Source organism: Lucilia cuprina, chromosome 4 (assembly GCF_022045245.1).
Source record: "Lucilia cuprina isolate Lc7/37 chromosome 4, ASM2204524v1, whole genome shotgun sequence".
In the NCBI taxonomy this organism is placed as follows: Eukaryota; Metazoa; Arthropoda; class Insecta; order Diptera; family Calliphoridae; genus Lucilia; species Lucilia cuprina.
Genome location: NC_060952.1, coordinates 19,899,266 through 19,921,552, shown reverse-complemented (window position 1 = coordinate 19,921,552; position 22,287 = coordinate 19,899,266). Strand labels below are relative to the sequence as shown.

General features: G+C 27.1%; 1 protein-coding gene across 5 annotated transcripts in view; it reads left to right on the top strand.

The window, feature by feature from the left end:
* Positions 1 to 435: 435 nt before the first annotated feature.
* Positions 436 to 22,287, top strand: part of LOC111684255 (juvenile hormone esterase) — a 30,964-nt gene continuing 9,112 nt past the window's right edge. The window contains exons 1-3 of one of the 5 annotated variants that reach the window (XM_046950111.1): positions 436 to 607; positions 10,436 to 10,865; positions 20,989 to 21,093. In XM_046950111.1, coding sequence (XP_046806067.1) covers positions 10,704 to 10,865; positions 20,989 to 21,093 — 267 coding nt within the window. In that variant the 5' untranslated portion in view covers positions 436 to 607; positions 10,436 to 10,703. Of the gene's footprint in view, positions 738 to 10,435; positions 10,866 to 16,309; positions 16,369 to 17,138; positions 18,609 to 20,988; positions 21,094 to 22,287 lie in introns of those variants that run through there. The other 4 variants (XM_046950112.1, XM_046950110.1, XM_046950109.1 and 1 more) reach the window with 4 other exon arrangements.

The following is a 22,287-nucleotide window of genomic DNA, read 5'->3' as shown; positions in this document are numbered from 1 at the left end:
TTTGAAATTTTTAGATTTTACATATAAGTAAATATTTCAAAATGAAAGAATTTTTCAGAGCGCACCACTGTAAAACACTTACAAACCGCATGCGTAAAAGTGATTGAAAAATTTATAAATTGTTTTATTTAATATTGGTATGTGCTGCTTGCTTATGATATAATTTTTTGTGTGAAATGTATGCAAGCAATAGCAATGAATATACACATTATTTACATTTTTTTAAATACATATTTATAAAGTTATTTGTTTGTTAATGATTTACTTTAATGCAAAAATAAATAAAACACACACACACACACACGCACACGCATAAATATATTCAACTAAAAAGTCCAACAACTGTAAAAATAGCGAGAAAAATAGCAATTTACCGCTTAAACAAACGGCTGCACAGCCTCAGTATCATGTTGACAGTCAAACATAAAACAACGTACGCGAAAAATGTTATTAAAAATATATATAAATAAATAAAAAATAACGAAAATATTTTTAAAATAAAAAAAAATAAAAACAAACGTAGAGTTAAAGTAAAACGAAAGACTTAAGCTACAAACTTGAACTTGTTAAATGATCTTGTTGTTATTGTGACTACAACTTACAAAGTGTATGTGTATAAAGTTAAAAGTTTAATTAAAAAAATATATATAGATATCCAAAAAGTGTATATGTTCGATTTTAAAGATAAAAAAATATTTTTTACAAATTTTTAGAAAAACAAATAAAATAATATTTGCGTAAGATTATATTTCATTTCAAAAGAAAAATATTTATTAAATAAAATACACAAAAATATATGTTAAATTTTATAATTGTTTTGAATTTCTTGCTCATTACAAAATTCCAAAGTTTTGCAGCAATCTCAAATTACTAATTGTTGTCATTGAACAAAAGATTAATTTGTGATTTTGACAGTCAACGTGTGTTTCTATTTTTATCATTGTTTTGTTTGCTTTAGTTTTTTTTCTTCAATACAATTGCATATATGTACGTAAGCAAGTTTGAAATTATTTTGTTTATTTTAACAATTTCACATGTCTCATTAAACAGATGATATTTACATATATATGTAGATAGGTTGGATTTATTTATTAAGGTTTATTTTATGCAATTTTAAAAAATTAAATGATCTTTTTTAACTGCTGTATTAGTATATTTCAAATTTTTGAAATTGCAGCCAAGTATTCCAACTATGTCAAAGACTATTTTAATTGCTATACTTTTTGGTTTCTTGTACGTACTTTTATATTTTAATAAATTTTTAAGTTTAACAATTTGTTGCTGTAATTCGATGAACTACCAATCGTCATAAATTTTGTGGCAAAAATTAAAAAAGTACATATCCCAAGATATGTAAAAAAAATTGCATTTTTTATATCTCCTTACACAACCCTATATTCTTAAATTTTTTCATAAATATCGTATGAGAACTTTTGAAAATATTTACATTTTAAATGTTCTCCTTAAAAGTAAGAGAAAACAAGTAAATAATCTTTGGAATCAAGATATTATTTTGCAAGTTTAAGTGCTCTCGAAAAACAAAATGTACCTAATTGGCTTTCTACAAATTACAATTTTGACATCGAATTTGGCTTTTTAATAAGATCTGTAAATCAAAACGGTTGTAAAACCTATAAGCTTTTGAAACTGAATTAGGTGTGTAATGTAAAATAAACACAGTTTAAATGAAAAAGTGTTTAAAATGCCTATAGCATTTAAATTAAGTTAAATTTTATTTAACCCATATAATGCATCGTTTAGAAAGTCACTTTTTGAAGTTCAAATTTGAACAATTTTGTATTAATGTATTCATAACTACGACAATTGTTAATGGATTTTTGAAAACAAAGTTGCGTTTTAATCGTTTAGTTATCAGTTTAAGGGAGAGTTTTTCTGATAAAGATAATCTTCATTCTTAATCTTCTTCATTCAAATGTATTATTTGCAAAAATCAGCTGTTCATTGTTTATGTTTTTGAGTTAAAAGCTGGCAATACTAACAAAGTTAACTGAATCTAAACCCATAACTGAAAAACACAAACATTGGTTAAAGTCCGCCTAAATTTGTTCCGAGTTTAATCTAACAGCAAGTTAAACCTAGTTTAACTGAGTAGTAAGAAATCCACCCTAAATCTAAAATCGAAAATAACCACCTTTCAGAAATATAGTATCACCTTCCAGATATTTATATTTGTCACATAATGTTAACGTTTCAATGAGATTGGTTGAAATTTTTAAAAGTTATTAAAAATTCCTTCGATCATTTAGTGTCATAAAACTGACACATATGAAAAATATTTTAAAATTTTTAAATATATTCGTTGTGGTACCAAATCAAAATCTAGAGAGCAAAATTAAAAAATTTTCAACCTGCGGATTTTTAAGAAGCTAACCTAATAATTAATTGCTAATAAATTGCTCTCCTTTCGATGCAAAAGGATTTTGCAAATGATCGTTTCGTTTTTATGACAGAAGCGTGTAATATTTAACAAATTTTGGATCATATTTTCATTTAAAAGTGTTTAATATATTGGCGTATAAAAATATTATAACCCAGGAAAAATTTCAGAACTTTTTTTTAAAAACAACTAGTTCTAGAACAAGTGCGAATAGAAACACTTCAGATTCGTAACCAACAACCATAGAACTAATGATGTCGCCATTGTTTCTGGTACCTGTTCTTTGGAACATTGTTATGGTTCTAAAATACTTCTAAAGAGTTTTAAGGAACTAGTTCTTTGACACTAATTATGCATTGATACTACACATGTTCATTGGAAAGCTTACTAGTTCCGAAACAACTTCTTGGAATCAGTTAAACAAAATTTAAAAAAATAAAATATTTCTACACACAACTGGTTTTGTATATCCTGCACAAATAAGTAGTTTATAATATACGTCTGTTAATAATCATGAATTTAAGATAATAAGACATTGATAAATTTGTTAAAAAATGGATACAACATTAATTGTTTCTCAAAGTTGGTCTAATCCGCTGATAAAATAACTGTTTTCAAATTAAGCTTCCCTAGAACTAGGGAACTTCCCAATTTTTATTGGGAAGTTAAGTTTAACTTCAAAACTTATATAAATATTGGAAGCAGCTTTTACTCAATAAATTTTATATTAATTCGACTCTTCTTTGTCCCTTAAACTTGGGTCTGAAATATATAAATATTTTTATTTTTTTACAATATTAATCTCTTAAAGGAACTTGTAACCGCCAATACCCACTGAAAAAAGGTTTTTTTCTATTGAAACATTTAATTTTGAGAAATTTATTTATTTATTTTGGACAGCAGTGGAAACTTTGTTAAAAAACATTTTATTTAATTATATAGATACATATATGTAGACTCTACTGTAGCTTTAAAAATAGGTTATGTAGATATTTTTAAAGTTTCTCTTTGGATTCTAAAATTTCAAGCTAAATTGAAAGAGTCATTGATCCAATATATTTAAAATTTTATATTTAACAATAAATTTCGATGACATCTGTCAAAAATTTTAAAATTTGTTAACAAAGTTTCAAAAAAATCGGTCTAAAAATTAACTCTGCATTAAATGGAAATTCGCAAATTTTAAGAAATGAAATGACATTATTTTACAGAATGTGAATAGTTATTGAATTTTGAATGCACTCAAATCTCAAAAAAAAACAAAAGACTCAAAAACATGCATTAACAATTATGAAACAATTTAAAACATTTAAGCAATGTAAAATGTTTTAACGTATCCAAAAATAAACAAAAAAAAAGATAAAAGTCATGACACATTAATTAATTTTTATTAAAAACTTGTTGCTCTCCAAAGTATGCAATTTTTACAAGAGATTAAATCACTTTTTTTTTCAAAAAAAAGTTAATGAGATTATTTAGTTCCGTTAAAGGAAAAAAATATAAAACGAGAGCGTTAAACATTATTGTTGTAATCAAAATAAATAAAATGATTTAACAATAAACTTGTATATAAATGATCTTGTTACATAATAATTATGTATGTGTGTGAATATTTAAATACATCTCTTTTAACTCATGAGAAATTTTACTACGATCACCTCTTTGGTTTATGCTGTTATTGATTTTACTCGATGGTACTTTTTCACTTTCTTCATTTATCGTTATTTTGTTGACTTTTATCGTTATTGTTGTGATGTGAGTGTGTTTGTAAACAATGAATTGTTATTTGTTTTTGTTGTTGTTGCATTTTTTACCATCTTTCATCTTTCTTTAGTTTAGTAAAGACTGTTCACGGATTAAGATTATTCATTTTAAATAATGTCTCTTTCACTATTTTTCAATATTCAGAAGGATCGTTTGAAATAGATCTGTAAAGCTCAAAACATTTATATACGGAATTATAGTATTTGAGATCAAAAGTATTTTAAACTCAAAACAAAATGTTTAGCCAAATCAAGTTAAAAAGTTTTCTTTTAATCTGGTTCACAACACCAATTCTACGGAGTTTATAGGTGTCTTTTACGAGCCCAACTTGTGATCAATTTCTACTCATTTTTGTATCAATTTCGAGTCATTTTTGAGTTGAAATACTGGTCGTTTTACAGTAATTTTTGAATCATATTATAATAATTTTTAAGCCTTTTCTGAGTCATATTAGGTTTGTTACAAACAAATAGAACAATATATAGAAAAAAGGTTTTGAACTTTCGACTGAGCGAAATTTAATTACATAATAAATATATAAACACGAACATCTGAATGATATTTTTATGATTAATGTACATTTTGTTATTGTTTTTGGAATAAATCAGATTTTAATCAATAATTGAAACTAGTTAGAGTTTTTTTAGTAAAATACTTTTTTAATTAAACCAATTTCCGGAACAAAAAATCTACTTTAAAAATATTAAACAAACTCAAATAATTATAGATTTAATATTATAAACGAAATGAGAATTATGTTAACATATTTTAGGCCATTCAAAATTGAGCCCCCTTTTCTAATCAGTTTCGAATCATTTTTGAATCTTTTTTGATCCATTTTTAAGTGTAATTGTTCCGTTACAAACACAAACAATTAAGTAAAAACAATTTTAGATCTTCCAACTGAAATATGATCACAAAATAATGTGGGAAACTATCATATTTCAAACACCCTGGTGATTAATTTATGATTGCTATATATTTTGTTATTGTTTTTTCAATCATATATCATCTTCATATCATCTTCAATCATATATCATCATAATTTTTTAAGCGCGCAGCTTACTGATAATTTTTCGGTCATAAAAAGGAGTTAAAAAGACTCATTTTAATAATAAGCGTCAAATTTACCTTGAAGCGTAGAATGTGAAGTTGATATGAAAAGCACATAATGCTTTTAGGCGAAGACGCATAGTGTGGATCTCCGGCTTTAGAACAATTCAATTTTTTTTCAAGACTTTTTATATTCATAGGTATCCAATCTGAAACATTTTCATTTTTAAATTTAATTACCGAATTTCGAATAATTGTAAAAACTATCTCTAACACCCACTTTTTGCCACTTGTTAAAAGTAATATTTCTTGTATTCATTTATTTGATTTTTTTTCAATAATTTAGGTGACTGCAGTGATGATGAACTTGCATAATCATTTACAGCTCGTAAACCGTTTTAAATTGTTATATTTTTTTTTGAATTTAGTCAGTTGGTCAGTAGTGAAAATTTGAACCGGTATTGTTTAGCTGTCTGTCGTCTTTTGCGCGTTTTTTTGTATAACTAAAATCAATAATGTTTTATATTATGGGAAGTTGTTGCGTTAAGTTAACTTCGCTATTGCAGTAATAAATTTAATTACAGAACAAAAGACTTAAATAACAAACTGGTCGTAAATTTACAAAAAAAGAGAAATTTCAGAAAATTACTAATTGAGATCAAATAGTTATAAGAGATCAAGGTTAAACTTTAAAAATAAACAAATTTGTATTTATGAGAGTAGTTTTTCATTATTTGGAAGCCTATCAGAATGTATTAAGATAAGAAATTTGTGACATAACAAACTATTACTACTTTTGCTTTTTAATGTTGATATTAGGTCAAACTAAAAAAGGTCTACTAAAAATGTGTAACAAAAATACGAGGGCAAAGAGTAAAGTTATTTAATAATTATTTAAACAATTTTAAGTTTAAAGCGAAAGTACATTTATATTTTCTCTGAATAAGAAAATTGTTGAAACTTTAAATTTCAGTAATATGCAATTTGTTGCAACTGTTCACAATTCCATATTTAATATTTCGAACGTTCTTGTAAGTTTTTGTACATAACGTTTAATTTTGTTAATTTAAAAATTATTGGTTTTGTATAAAACGACTGCTAATAAGGGATCTAATTGCGTCATTCATGACAGAATAAACTTTCGTAACGAAAACAATTTTTGATAGCAAAATAAATTGAAAATGTCAAGTTGTTTTGAAGATTTCATTTGATGTTTTACCTCTTTTGGTAATATAGGAAGTCTGACGTATTTTCTCCATAATTCTTCATCAATTTTTCAAAAATAGTTATCAAACTAAAAAACCAGTGATTAGAAAATATATAACAAATAGTTAAAAAGACAAAAATGGTTGAAACTTAGAATTATTCTATATTTTTGGTAAAATCAACATAAAAACAATAGACTTAAAACATTAACTTGTTAATGGAATACATTTTATTTCCTGTTAAAAAAACATATCTAAACACCTCATCTAAAATATTAAACCTAAATTTAAACAAATAACACCGTCCGACACTCAAAATTAGACACGAACCGGATGATATACATACGTCTGAAACTATAAGTTTAATGGAGAAAAAATTCTCTGTTAGTTTTTCATATTGTGATCCTGTGTCCTTTTTAAATGACTTCAAAGTTTTAAGAAGTATATTTTTCAAAAAAAAAATATTTTAAAATAGTTCTACTGATCGAACAATGCCAAATTTGATGTCAAGCTCACAAAAAGAGTTGTAAAATATTTTGTGTTATTTTTAGTTTATTTTGTCTGAATCAAAAGATGTATAAAAAAATCTTTCAACATTAAAAATTTTAATACATTTTAAAGGATAAAAATTTTAAAGACATTTTGGACAGATTTTCATCCTAACAGCATAAAATAAAAAGACTACAAAATATTTTCCAACACTTATTGTTGCCTTGACGTAAAATTTGACATTGACAAGGAAAAGAATATTGAGGTGGATAAACCGATGAACACAAAACCATTCTACCCAACGAGAATTGAATTAAAATAATTTGGTAAGAGGATCCCACACAAGGCACCTCGTAATAATGAGACAGTGGGCAAAACCACAAAGATCCTATATAGTGAACATAACTAGAGTAAGGCAATAATTTGGACATGGGAGAGGACATTGAAATTTTGGAACAGTCGGGAAAACAAGAATATATTGTATTAACAAAAGATAACAAAGTTACATTTCTCAGTCTGTATATATTAAAATTATATTCAATGAAGTTTTCAATTTTTCAAAATTTTAAGATTTCATTAATTAAAACTCTGTTGTCAATTGTTTAAACAAAGGATTGTCAATAATGTATTTTTTAACCAATAAATGTAAAATTTCTTTTTAAAACCGGTACTGTTTAATAACAAAACCGCACAACTACGTCATTATCATATACGACAAAAAAACACATTCAATACAATACAACACCCTATTATGTGAGACAACAACAACAATTACAATAAACATTAAATTTACTTTCATTAAAAAGTGCAAGTGTTTTTTCCCCCTGGCATTGTTATTATTAAAAAAACACAACATTTTGCTGAGAAAAGCAGTTGTATCAAACAAAAATAAAGGCAAATAAATAAATCCAGTCTGACCACTTGATTTTCGAATTATTATTACCATCATCTGTTCAGAGAGGCTGGGTGCTACAAATTGTTGTTGTAAAACAAAATTTTGAAAAAAAAATTTAAAGTCAGTCTACTACCGGTAGTAGACGATGTAGGTTATTGGTCTAGTGTGTTGGTAACAAAACGACAAAATTGTAGTTAAATATTCATAAATATTAATTATTATTGAAAAATACAAAGTATTTTGTTAATGTGTATACTAATGTTTTGTATTTATTTTAGAGTTTTGTTTTGTTAAACAATATAACAATTATGTATTTATGTTAAAATTAACATTTTAAGGAGGTGTCCGGTATAATATAACTGTTTACGAAAAATAAATTAGCAATTAACGGTTTAGGAAAAATTTGAATTTATAAAAACATAATGAGATAGCATTATGTTTTGCAAAAAATACTTGTGGGTGATAAAATACCATTTTCGTAAAATGTTATTTAAAATATTCACCCCTATTCTGCATTTCGATTAGGTTTCCGCATTTAGTTATGCAACGATCAAAAATTGTTATTCCAACAAAAAACGGAATCGTAAGAAAAGGAAGAAGCATTTAAATTTTATTTTAATGTATTCTGAATTAAGATCGTAATTCATTTTGGAAGTTATTATTTTAAAGACGAATCTTCGAATCGAAATGCAGAATTCAAACGAAGAAAATTTCGATTCAAATTGAAATGAAGAACAGGAGTGATCTATTTTGAGAATTTAGCAGAGCAGTTTTTTATGCAATATTAAAAAAAGATGTGAAGAGGATACTGACCAAAGTTGTTTAAAGGATACGTCTTCAATGTACACTATCTAATACCAGACGCAAATATGTCGGGAAATTTGAATGGATTCAGAGCAAATAACAATAGGAGTCCGTTGCTACATATATTCGAATTGCTTTACGTGAACAACAGCTGTGTTGACCTTAGTTTACGGTGGTATTTATTTAACCAGTGGTTGACCCCTCTAGGCGACACACCACAGCCGCTTTTGTGCATCTTACACTACGTTGACAATTTTTGTAAACCTCCATTTACAAGGAAGACAAATTCAGTCGTATCACTTGTATAAGATAACTTTCATTCATTACCATTCAACCAATTACAATTCTCATTCATTCGACACACTTTTAGCGAACAACATCCGACACACTCCATATACTTCTACATTTACCTTGTATCATATACCTATACATAACACGAACTCATTTCCAAATCCCAATTCCAAAGTCTCTCCTCTTTACCGTATATCAATCAAAGGGACCCCTCTAATAACCAAGACAAGACAAATTCCGAAACTTTGTCCTGCGGCTTTCCATGGTACCAGATTATGTCAAATCATTGTAAGGAAAGGTCTAGGATACAATTGATCACCATCAGTTTATAGTACCGACAGACCAGATATTACTGGTAGCATCTTTTTTCAGGATTGCAATTACTCTTAAGTGGTGTATTTCATCAAAGTAACATAACCCTACGGGAGAGAGGTCAGTAGAATAACGCAATGCTTTAAATAAATAAGGACATGCGGATTCAGAGGAATGTAAAGGGGATAGTAAAACTCTCAGACACCTGCTATCGTTTGTAATCCATCGAAATATTGAACGTAAATCCATTAACTATGAGTCTTACAAAGATTCTAATCCACAACCAAAACATAAACTTTATATATGAGAAAATCTTAACAAAACAAAGGATCGATCCATAATAATCTTAGTTCATTTTTTATGTTCGCCAACATTTGACGTAATTATGTCATATTATTTGTTAATTAATTTCTATTTAAGTCAACAACCTTAGGTGATATCTGTTTTTAGAACAGGAAATAAATGTATTCCATTAACAAGTTTATGTCTTAAGTCTTTTGTTTTTATGCGGATTATGTTAAATATTTAGGAATATTCTATTTGTAATAAAATTTCTAATCAATTTTAAACATGTATCTAGTCTTCTTACTATTTTTGGCAAAGAACGGAGGAATTAGAGGGAAAATAACAGAAACTTCCTATTTTACTAAAAAAGAAAACTACAACGCAAAATGATATCATAAAAACAACATGTTAATTTTGTTGTCTACAAGCATAAACAACACTAAATATTAATACTATAAAAGTGAAAATGTTTAGCAAAACTAAACATAAATAACATTAGAGCAGGTTATTTTCATAATAAATTTAAATGTGTATTATAAATAATATATTAGAAATAAAACTATTATAAATCCATTGACTTAAGAAATTCTAATTTGTATTTAAAAATTCCTCAATGAGCAAAATTAAAAACTCATTCTTATAAAATGATCATTATGAATCCGTTAAACTTAAGATAAAACCTTAAACTAGTTGACATTCAGTCGTATAAAGACCATGACCGAGCAAAGATATTGTTTAAGTTAATATAAACATCAAAACCAAAAAATAACTGTGCAAACTTGGAAAATGCTTTGTAGAAAGAATTAATTTTAACAAAACGCACAAAACAAAAAAGAAGTGTTTCGTTAAAATATATAAATTAAATGCATAATAAACAACAAATTGCTTGTGGATTTAATGTAATTATTTTAAGTTAAAATTTTTGTTTTATATCTTCAGTAAAAAAACGAAATACCGTAATCGCATCAAAACTACATATTTATATTTACATGCCATTAAGTGTAAATTGGTCTACTCGTACTTAACAAAAGTTTATAAAAACCGTGATAATATTAAAAAATAAATATAGCAAGAAAAATTATAAGAAATTAATTTGAATGCTAAAGAAGTACTTGGGAAAATAAAGTGTTTTATACTTGGTCTACACACAAAAAATACATGAATAAATAGTTTATATGAGAATATTATAAAAGAAAAAAAATAGAAAATGTTGTTTTGTAAACCTTGTGGCAGTGGCATAATATTAACATTGTTAACCTTCGTACTTGTCTGCATAATTGGAATACCAGAATCCACATCAATTGCTATAGCACCATCAACATTTGGTACAGCGATTGCTAGAGCGGGCAAATTCTCAAATACTTTAAAGGTGAGTACAATTGTATTATGATTTTAAATATTAGTTTTTGTTATGTTTTATTCATAGAATTTAGTTACACGTGAGGTAAATCTAAAATGAATTGAGGTTTCATTAAACTTTTTTAAAATGAATTAGTTTTTTTGTGATGAATAGCGGTATTTGTTAATTCAACGTGTGATTTTTAGTGAATTTTTCTTTAAGAAATTATTATTTATTATAAATAGTGACGAAAACGATATAGTCTAGCCTATAGATCAGATACTATAGACTAGTATATAGTAAGTCCAGAAACTATAGTCTACTCATTAGTATATATAATCTAATTGGTATAATCTAGTCTATAGTCCAGCCTAGATTTAGTTAACTTATAGATTAATCGGTACAGCCTTGTCTTAGCCAATAGTCTGGTCTACAGCCTAGTTTATAAACCACGGTATAGTATATATACTACAGACTATTCTAGACTATAGTCTAGTCTACGAGACTATAGTCTCGTCTACAGTCTAGTCTATAGTCTAATCTATGGTCTAGTCTATAGTCTAATCTATGGTCTAGTCTATAGTCTAGTCTATAGTCTAGTCTATAGTCTAGTCTATAGTCTAGTCTATAGTCTAGTCTATAGTCTAGTCTATAGTCTAGTCTATAGTCTAGTCTATAGTCTAGTCTATAGTCTAGTCTATAGTCTAGTCTATAGTCTAGTCTATAGTCTAGTCTATAGTCTAGTCTATAGTCTAGTCTATAGTCTAGTCTATAGTCTAGACTATAGACTATTTAAGTCTATAGTCCAGTCTATAAGTCTGTAGTCTAGCCTAGTCTAGTCTATAAACAGTCTATAGTACAGTGTATATTAAAAAATACTATATAGTCTACTCTATAGTCTAGTCTATAGTCTAGACTATGCTATACACTACAGTCTAGTCTAGACTATTCAAGTCTATAGTCCAGTCTATAGTCTATAATCAGTCTATAGTGTATATGAAATATTGATTTGTAATCTATAAAGCAAAAGTTCTTTGTCACATCTACTATTTTTTCTCCAAATCATGTTAAATTAATCAATAAAATTTAAAAACATAAATTCTTAACTCATTCAACTAAAATTTCAAAACTGTCAATCTTTTTTAATGTACTTTTGTTTTTTTGATAATAATTGTTCATTTAATGATTACGATTAACATCAAAAGCCATTAAGCAAGATCTTTTATAAGACATATTGTGAAAATTTATAAATAAACAATAAAAACCTTTAATTAAAAATATACTTTTTTTAAATATAGTTTGCTAACGGCTCTTTACTATTGAGTAAAAATATTCAAGGCAAATATATACAGCAGATATTATATTAATATTTTTTGCTATAACTGTAAAAATATTAAACAATAATAGTAATGCTATTAAACAATAATAAAATAAATAGCAAACATAAAAAATCACGTGCTTTAATCTTGTAAATATGTGTTAATCAGACGAGTTTTAAAATATTAACCCCTCGATCATTATGAAAGAATCGTGTCATGGTCGTTTAATGAACTTTTTCAAAGATCAATAGAATATAAAATAAGATTTTGTAAAAGAAACATGAAACTTATGACTTTGATTTTTAGCTTCGTTTTTTTTCTCACTACTTTATTTATTATCTTTATTTAATTGTAGTGGCTATTAATTTAATCTATTAAATTTCAAGGTACATTTATTTTAAATCGAATTATTTATTTGCATTGCTTTTTTAATCAATAAAAATGTTTTAGCAGTAAACACGGAAGATGAGCCAGTATCATAACAAAAAAAAAGTATTAAATAATTTTAACTAATTATATTTAAATAACCATTTAGGTTTATTTTTGTGTTTTTTTATAAGTAGCAAAACAAAGATAATAATTCTTAAAACAAACCCATTTTAATGTTTGTATGTATTTGTTTATTTATTTTTCTTTAAAATTTATTTATTTTTCTTTAAAATTTATGCTTTCCATTTAATTTTGTTGTATTTTTTATTTAGATATGTATTTACTTTTAATTATAGTTAAAATATTAAACGGCTTTGTAGGCAACTAACATTGTTAGTAATTTATGGCCCACAAGCATGGTGTCGAATAAGGGCGTATAAACCATTTGGAAAGTTTTAAGAAAGACGATAGAAACATTAGAATTTTCTTTTATTTAAAATCTACTTATATATATCTAATAAACCAAATCGAAATGCGAAAGAAACGCATTTTGGAAAAAGTGTTTTTGGGCCCTTATACACATTTGCATATGTACATATTTCAAATATATATGTTAATATAGTACTTGTCATTGTTATTTAAATATTTGGTGTCACTATTGGCGGTAAATTATTTTTAAGGTACATTTTTGAATATTTTTTAACTGTACATTTCATAAATGCTGGTTTTAACAATATTTTAACAATTAGTTAAAGAAAAGTTAATATTGGTTAGTCATAATATTTAACTATTTATGGTTTAACATAACTCATATTTATGCAATATGTATAGGGATATATTTTACTATATATTATTATGGTACCTAGTGGGAGTGTCATCACAGCGAATAGGTTATGTTTTAAATATGTATATGTACATATCCCAGCAAAAAGTAATGCTTACTCGAAAGCAGATTTGTAAGAGAAAGAATAGTTGTTATTGCTTACACATTTTATGAACGATTACATGATATTTAAATGGTATTCCTCGCATAGACGAAATGTGCAATTTTCACACTGTTAAAATTGTGCTGATGTCACTGAATTGATGTTATTTTTTAACACTGAACTTAAATAAGTCATTACAAATAGGGAGTTAAAAGTGTTTTGTACTTAAAAGTAATGATATGTAGTAGTTGTTGAGAAGTAACAACTTTACCAAGTTTTAGCTGGGTACTGCTTTATTCAAAAGTTTTACCGCGTAGAATAAGATGACAAACTAACTATTTAAAATTTAAAAAATATATATTACCACATTTAATATTGTTTAAATAAACACTTTTTTATCTCATTAATAACAATAGAACAATGTCAATAAAATCATTTGAAAGATTCATGCATTCGATATGGAAAAAAATAACTAGTATAATAACAAAATATAACATTTCCGTAAAAAGATTATAATGTAATTAAAAATAGTTATAAACAATTTAAACAATATATTACTCAAAAATAGTGTTGTAATTTAAAAAAAGTTCAAAGTGGTCTACATTTTTTTTAAATTATAATGGAAAATTTTGCATTTTAAACTTTTCAAACATCGTTTTAATTTAATTACAATTTTAATTGTAATTGAATGACTTATTCATCATTGCACAGCTAATCCTTGAATCATTAAATTTCGACAGTAAATGTGTTATTGATATTTGTATAATTGTGGGTAAAAAAGGGTAAAACAACTTTCCTGATTATCTTACAAAATATTAGTGATGCAGGAAAAATTTTAATTTTATCTATTTATTTCAACTTAGAAAACTTTTTCGATTTATAAACATATTCTTATTAGATATAACAAATATATGGACTAACATTGTAATATTTATTTTAACAAAATATTTGCTATTTCCTTTGAAAATAAAAGTGCCAAAAAGGGAGAAAACGGGAAATTTAATGTTATTTAAACTCATTAAGCCAATTTTTATATAATTTGAGAAATAGTTTATTTACTTATGGTTTATGGGTATATTATTTTGGAATTCAGGTACTAAGGCCTCTGTAGGATCAAATTCGGATAAATTGTTTGGTATTGTTCGATATCGCATTTTTTCCGAAACAAATGAATGCAGATTTGAATCGTATGAGTTATCAGTGATATATACATTGACATAAACATGGAATAGTTTTCGAAAAAGTGTATTCCTAGCCGGAATGGGGGGGATAGGAATGTTACTCTTTTTTTTAACATCCCACAAAGGTAGAATTTATTACAAGATTTCATCATTCAAATTGTATATTTTTTAATTTCAAAAATATAGATAAAGAAGCAATATATTGAATCTGCACGTATCTGATTTAATAGTTAATCTATAAGAGGTAAATGTTTGGTACTTTTTGCTCATCAAATAGTACATTTTGTATTTTTGTATTAACATAACTGATGAAAATGCATAAGGGGTCGGTGACTCTGCTACTTTTTCGTTCTTCAAATGGTACTTTTTGTATGATATTTTATTGGTCTTCAAAAAATTATTTTTGAAAATGGAAACTAAATATTTTTTGATTAAGTAGCGAAGCACCCTGGATACGCAATTATTACATAAAACATTAATGTTTTTTAACTTTATTATATTTAGCTTAAAATATCCCATTTAATAGTATCTTACTCCATCTCTTACTCGACTATTGAAAACACAATAGGATCGGTATGGAAAAGCCTGAAGGATGTCAGTTTTTTTTTGGCAATATATGGCATTTTTAGCATGCTATGTATACACGGTTAGATCTTACAACGTTGGCAGTAAAATGAACAGAAAATGTCTAATAACACTGCCCACTTGCAAAAGAAAAACTGTAAGTTCAGACGATTGTTAGATATTTTCTGAACGTTTTACTTACAACGTTGTAAGATCTGACAACCGTGTATAACGGCTTTAGGATTGGTTTGCAGTCATACAAGTGAGACCACGAAATAAAGTTTAAACAGTTATACCTAGCTTAAAATATGTATGAATAAGGTCCCCTCAAAAAATAAGACATTAACGATGGACAAGTTTTATATGAATCAAAACGTCTGTTATATGTTCTATGAGGATTGGTCCACAAACCCATAAAATTGTCCTTTTTAAAAATAAATTTAAAGCTCACAGCTGGCTCAAAAATACTAGGATATTGTCAAATTTTGCATAAATTAAAATTTATTTTCCGATCCGTTTTTGCTTGATCCTATTCCACACCCATATCGTACTTAACAAGTACCAAAATACCAATACATCACCAACAACAAAAACATGTCAACAACAATACAAAACAACTATTGTTGCTGCTGTTTGTTATATATGCTGCGTGTTTAATAACAAAACGAAGATACATCTATTGTTGCAGAATAATTACGAGTAAATATTTTTGGGAGAGAAAAAATAAAATAAAATTCATAGGAAAATTATTTAAACCAATAAGAGAATTTAAATTAAAATTTTAGAAACAAAAAATTTTATTAATAACATGTAAATAAACACATTAAAATATTGGTAGCTTGTATTTGAAAATTAAAAAAATATATATATTAAAAAAGAAAATGTATTGCAAAAATTATAAAACCACATTAAAATGCACGAAAATACCAGTAAAAACTGTACGCCAAACATTGCTCATATGTTGCTTGCAAATACTCTGTTTGACTGGATTTAAAAAATCAGTTATAAACGAATACTTGCAGTGTTTAAACCTACAAAAAGTGTAAAATTCATTTAAACGCAAGAAAATTTATAAAAGAAAATCATTAAGAAAAATTTTCACAAATAAAATTGAAAAAAAACTAAGAAAATTTGTGAATATTTCATATAAAAATTAAATAATAACATTTTGAAAGTTCGTCCTAATGTTAAGTGTTTTTTTAAGTAAATATTTAACAAAACAAAAGAAAATTTAATAGTTTTCTCAAATATTTTCTTAAAATAAAAAAAGTTTCCACTATTACACAATAATAATGTACAGTGGATTAAAATGTGTTTAAAAATCGTATAACAGTATTTTAGATTTGTGGTAGCAATATGTTTTATTTAGGGTTAAATTGTCACTCTAAATAATATAAATTCAAACAATAAAATTTAAAAGGTTTAAGTTACAAAATTACAAAAAAATTTAAGAATCGATGTTTGGGTCCAGTTTTCAGGAAAATTTGAGATGAAAATTTTCCCTACACCAATTAAATCTTCAAATGAGACGGACAGATAAATGTTCGATATTACCTATTCATATATTTATACAATATTCAGAATCATTTTTTGAGTCGATTAAGCTATGTCCGTCCGTCTGTCCGTTGTAATCAAACTACAGGTCGCAATTTTGAAGAATTTAATGAAATTTGGTACATGATCTTCGATTGTACCAGGGACGAAGCCTAGCCCCCATACAACTGTACTCCCGAATAGGGCGTGTAAACCTTGTAATCAAACTAAAGGTCACAATTTTGAAGATAATTCAATGAAATTTCACACATGATCTTCTATGATGCCGTAGATGAAGCCTATTTAAAATGGTCCATTATTTCACCTAGCCCCTATACAACTGAAGCCGACGAATAGGGCTTTTAAGTTCATAATTATGTTTAATATACTCCTATCTCGACAAAAATCTACAAAATCAAGTTCCATACTAGCCTCGATAACCCTCACGAACTTTATAATTATAGGGCCTCATTGGAGCCTAGCTCCTATAAAAAGCCCCCTTCATAATTTAACTCATATAAATAAGGTTTGTTTCGTGTTGAACCACGATTTCATATAGTCCCCAATGAAAGTGACCCTACAAAATACAGTGACATAAATATGTCAAATATCTAGCAATAGTGATAAAAACTTTCAGTTCAGCAGCCAGAACTTGTATTGCAGACATCGGACCATAAATGAGGTCTTATTCAGAAAATTACTTCCATCACAAACAAGTTTTATAAAAAACTCCTTATTTCAAATTTTATAAGGATCGTTTAAATGTTAGATAAGGATGGGTTTATTATTAAATCTATCCCCAATCGATCCATAATTGACCCGATCCTCAATATTTCCTTGGAAAATTTTCTATAAAATTTAATCATTTTAACAAATTGGTAACTCGTTTTAATTTTATAGAGTTCGATCGATAATTGAAGGCTCTATTTTAAAAACCTTTCTGATATTTATATTAATTTCGTTTAATAAAATTCAGCACTTATCAAATAAATGATAATTTGATAGTGGGTATATAATATTTGTCATATAACTCTTACTTGTTGATCTATGCTAACAACTTAAGAAGACCTTAAGTCCAATATTGAACACGAAACTTATGAAATTTCGACCGGATTGTATGCTCGACTCATAAAAATTGAGCTGTTTTTTTTTAAATGTCATCTTTTGAAGAAAAAAAAATTCCATAAAAGATCTTTTATATACTAACTACACATAAATTTTGGTGATTTTTTACGCTTTTTATACCACTGTGCAAATTGTAAGAAAACCCAAAATATACATTAAGAGCGTGCTACAAATATTTAGCTTTATCTCCAGCTGTTTACGCTCACTTTATATAACTATAATAATAACAACAAGAGAATGGCTTGTCGTCGCTCATTGGAATATGTGGCTGCTTTAGCTGCAATTGCAATGGCTCTTGCTCTAATTGCATTCGCAATATCGGTCACAAACCTAAATCGTAATAATCGTAATGAAAGAAAAGAAAACAATAATAATGATGCTAATACAACGAATCGACCACAAGTAACAAATAACTCTGAAACTCAATTACTAATAGGGACGACAACAAGTAATAATTTAATAAACTCAACGCTAAAATCAACTGATATTTTAAGCTCAACAACAACTACCACTAGTACATCCACAACAACTACTACTGCTGCTACATCTACGTTGTCATTGTTAACTTCAACTGAAAAAAATTTTCATATTGCTTTGCCAACTCTTAAATCGGTGGTAACAGCAGTGACATCAAATAATATTATACCGGTTGATGACGTTATTGAAGTTGATGACGCCGTTGCTGTTATTGATAATAAATATGGTGAATTTTCTACCACAACAATAACTTCCGCAATTGATCCTTCTACAATAGAGGTAAATTTGACACAATATGCAAAAGAATACATTCGTTGGAAACAATAATGCAAGATTTCATTATTATTTATTAATTCATTCTCTAAAGTTCCTGCCTGCATGCAATTTGCAGCAAATTTTTAGCATCCATTAGGCACGTATGCATAATTTATATGTTTACCAATTGAAATTTATCATTTTACAAAAAAAGTAACGGTTATTATTAAAATGTTCAGTGAAATAAAAAATAAAATAAACCACATTATGTGTGACCACTTTTCCTCAACGAATAACACAGATTTTTCCAAAGAAAGTAAAAAAAAATAATAGTAAAGTTATATAAGTGAAATGAGCGAAATGAGTAAATGAATGACCAGAGTAGGAAAATACAATACCATTCATCAGATGTTTGCGTTAGTTGGTCATAATAGTTTTTATGCAAAAAAAAACTCTCTTTATTATATTATTTTACCATTTTTTAATGTTAGCCAATGGCCATTGACTCGAATTATAGATAATTGTGAATGAAGATGAAAAACTATATGGTTGTGTGATCATTTAATAGTTTATACACACAAAACTATTGTTATTTGGTTTTAAACATCATTATCATGATGATGGCTGTGCAAAACTATTTGTGAATAGTTGAGTTTTGCAAAATAAATGGCGCAAAATTGGATAATTAAATACATGTGGGTATTACGCAGTATATTTTGAGATTTATGCATAAAACGATGTTAAATATTTTTTGCTTTAATATAAAGAATATGGATACTCGAAGGAATATTTTTTTAACACTTTAAAGGAAAATTTTTAGAACGAGTGCTAATGCTATGTATACACGGTTGTTAGAACTTACAACGTTGGCAGTAAAATGTAGAGAAAATGTCAAATAACACTTCCAACTTACAAATTTTGTATTGCAATATTGTCAGTAATGCTTTTTCTGACAACATTGAAATTAAAAATTGTAAGTCCAAACGATTGTTAGATAATTTCTGAACATTTTACTGACAACGTTGTAAGATCTGACAACCGTGTATCATGGCTTTAACAGAACCACTTCAGACTGTTAGACAACAACGTTTAAACTAGTGATGTCACCAGGTCTTCCGGAATCTGTTTCTTGGTACATTGTTCTGCTTCTAAAATACTTCCCAAGAGTTTTAAAGAAAATGCAAAGAGAAGATATATACAGACCTGTTAACAAATTGACACCAAAGCTTTTAAATTTTTGAATAACATCTGTTGTCAAAGTACATATATACATTGTGGTTATAACTTTTTTACAATTTTTAGACATTTCAAGTTGGCCCTATCCATTCCACATATAGCATACAAATATACGTCAAAAAAGTATATAACCTTTTCTCGAGCGATTTCGCGGTAAATGCCTTAAAGTTTTCGATATTACTACTGAACAAAATTTGAAATTTTTTAATACAAAACTTGAAGTTTTCAATATAAACAGATGTTAATGTTTGGCCATAAACCTTAATGACTCAAAAAAGACTCGAACAGGACTAAAATACGATTAGAAAAAGAACCTAAAACGGTGTTGTTGTTGTAACAGTTCGACTGAGGCCGATAGTTCTTTCTGGGAAACAAATTTCGGTTAATACAGCTGTCACTGGGTTGACAATCTTTGGCCAAGTATAACTCGGGTCGTTCCGATGCGAAGACCCAATTGTTGTGGGAACGACTTAAAACGTCCAATAATTCGATTCAATAATGACAGCAACAAATAAGTATGAACTGATTAAAAGAAGTGCTCATAAAAGACTCATTTAGAAGAGTCGCGGCTAGGAGACAATTTTCTCCCGACGAAAGTATCATTTATGATCATTCATGTTAATCATGCAGAAGAGTCCTAAATGACTTGAATGTTATCAAAACATTAAAAAAAATAATGTTTGGGTATTCATACAAAACGACAAAAGTATACACTATAGCGTTTTACATGTCGCATTTAAACATGATTAAAATAAAATTAAAAAAAGTATAAACAATGTTTACACAAAATTAGAATCATTTCAAAGAGTTATCACATCTCTTACACAAACATCAAAAGAAACTATTTAAAAATACATATTCATAAACTATAAAACAGATCGAAACCAATATATTAATTAACATAAACCTATAAACAAAAACATTATACTAGACATGATGAAACCACAAAAATGTTAAAAATTAACATAGTAACTTTATGAAATCATTATTGAAAAAAGCAGGAAAAAAATATTAAACTTGTTTCAGATTTTTCTTTAAAACACGTGTATAAAAAAAATTGTAATAATAATTAAACAATAAATTAGTAATTAATTAATTAATTAATAATAATATTTATAGACTTACCAAATTTTTAATACAGTTCGTTAATTTTTCGATTTCTCTACAGGAAACTACAGCATGGAAAACACTGACATCACATCCAAATTCACTGGTACAATTATTACCATCACGTGCAATGCGTGTGGTGCAAGAAGTTGTAAGGTCATTTCGTGTAAGTATTTGTTTTAGATCTGCATAAAAAAACAAAATTTAAACACTTATTAATAAAAAAAGCAATAATCTTTATACATAAATTAACACCATAAATTGTTTAATACCAATAATAGTTATTACTGGTACAAAAACTATAAAATAAGTAACAATAACAAAGTCAATTATGCATTCTGCAACAAGCCATAACCAAACTAAACATGCATTTTAAGTAACTAGCAGGTGTCCTTCAAATAAGCACAAGAAACGACCAACACTTTGTAATGCAAAAAAGTAAGAGTGTTATTATTATTATTCGGCTAAGAAAAATCTAATGTAACCACTATTTAAACAAACATTTTTTTTGTGAATTTCGGAAAGCATACATATGGACTTAGGACAATATTATACCTAACATTAAAAGACATGAAACTTATTACATTGATTTTGTCAATCCGTTTTGTAATTCTTAAAAATGCTGGTCTAAGGCCCATAACAGTATTTACTATATTCTGTGCCCCTATTAGATTTCAAGACGATCTGCCTTTGCTAAAGTATTTAGTTTGGTATTGAAAATGATCAAAATCAGTTTACGATTTTTGAAGAAGACCCATATAAGGTCTTCTTCAAAAATAGGAATAATAATAGTACCGATAAATATCGATAGAACTACTGTTATAGAAACACCTATATAAGAACTATTTACAAACTTACATTAAAGCTCAAAACTGTGAGGCTCTGTGACGCCTTTTACTAAAAATAAATTTGTATTCAATAAATCATACAGCAATTTTTGATATAATTGGAAAAAAAATTTCAAACATTTGTTGCTTTTTTAAATTCTATAGAGCGTGGTCCATGACGCAAGAGAAAAACACACTACCATACTGCAATAAATGTAGTAAATCGTGGTTTTAAATAACAAAAGGATGGATTCTTATACATGTACTAGCTATACCCGTTGTGGTTGCTACCATAAAGTCATTATAAATAAAAAAACCTAACTTTACGATTTTTAAAGTTTCTAGCTCTAAGAGATTTCCCTATGTACTAAGGAAGGTGCCAAACACCTATTGAAAGTCCGCCAATTAATATGCCAATGTTTACATGTTTATCACAGTTCTTCTAGCAAAATTGAGGATTCTAGCTCTAATAGTTTCCCAGATACACGACATTTTCTACTTAATTCATATGGGAGGTGCCAAGCTAATGAAAG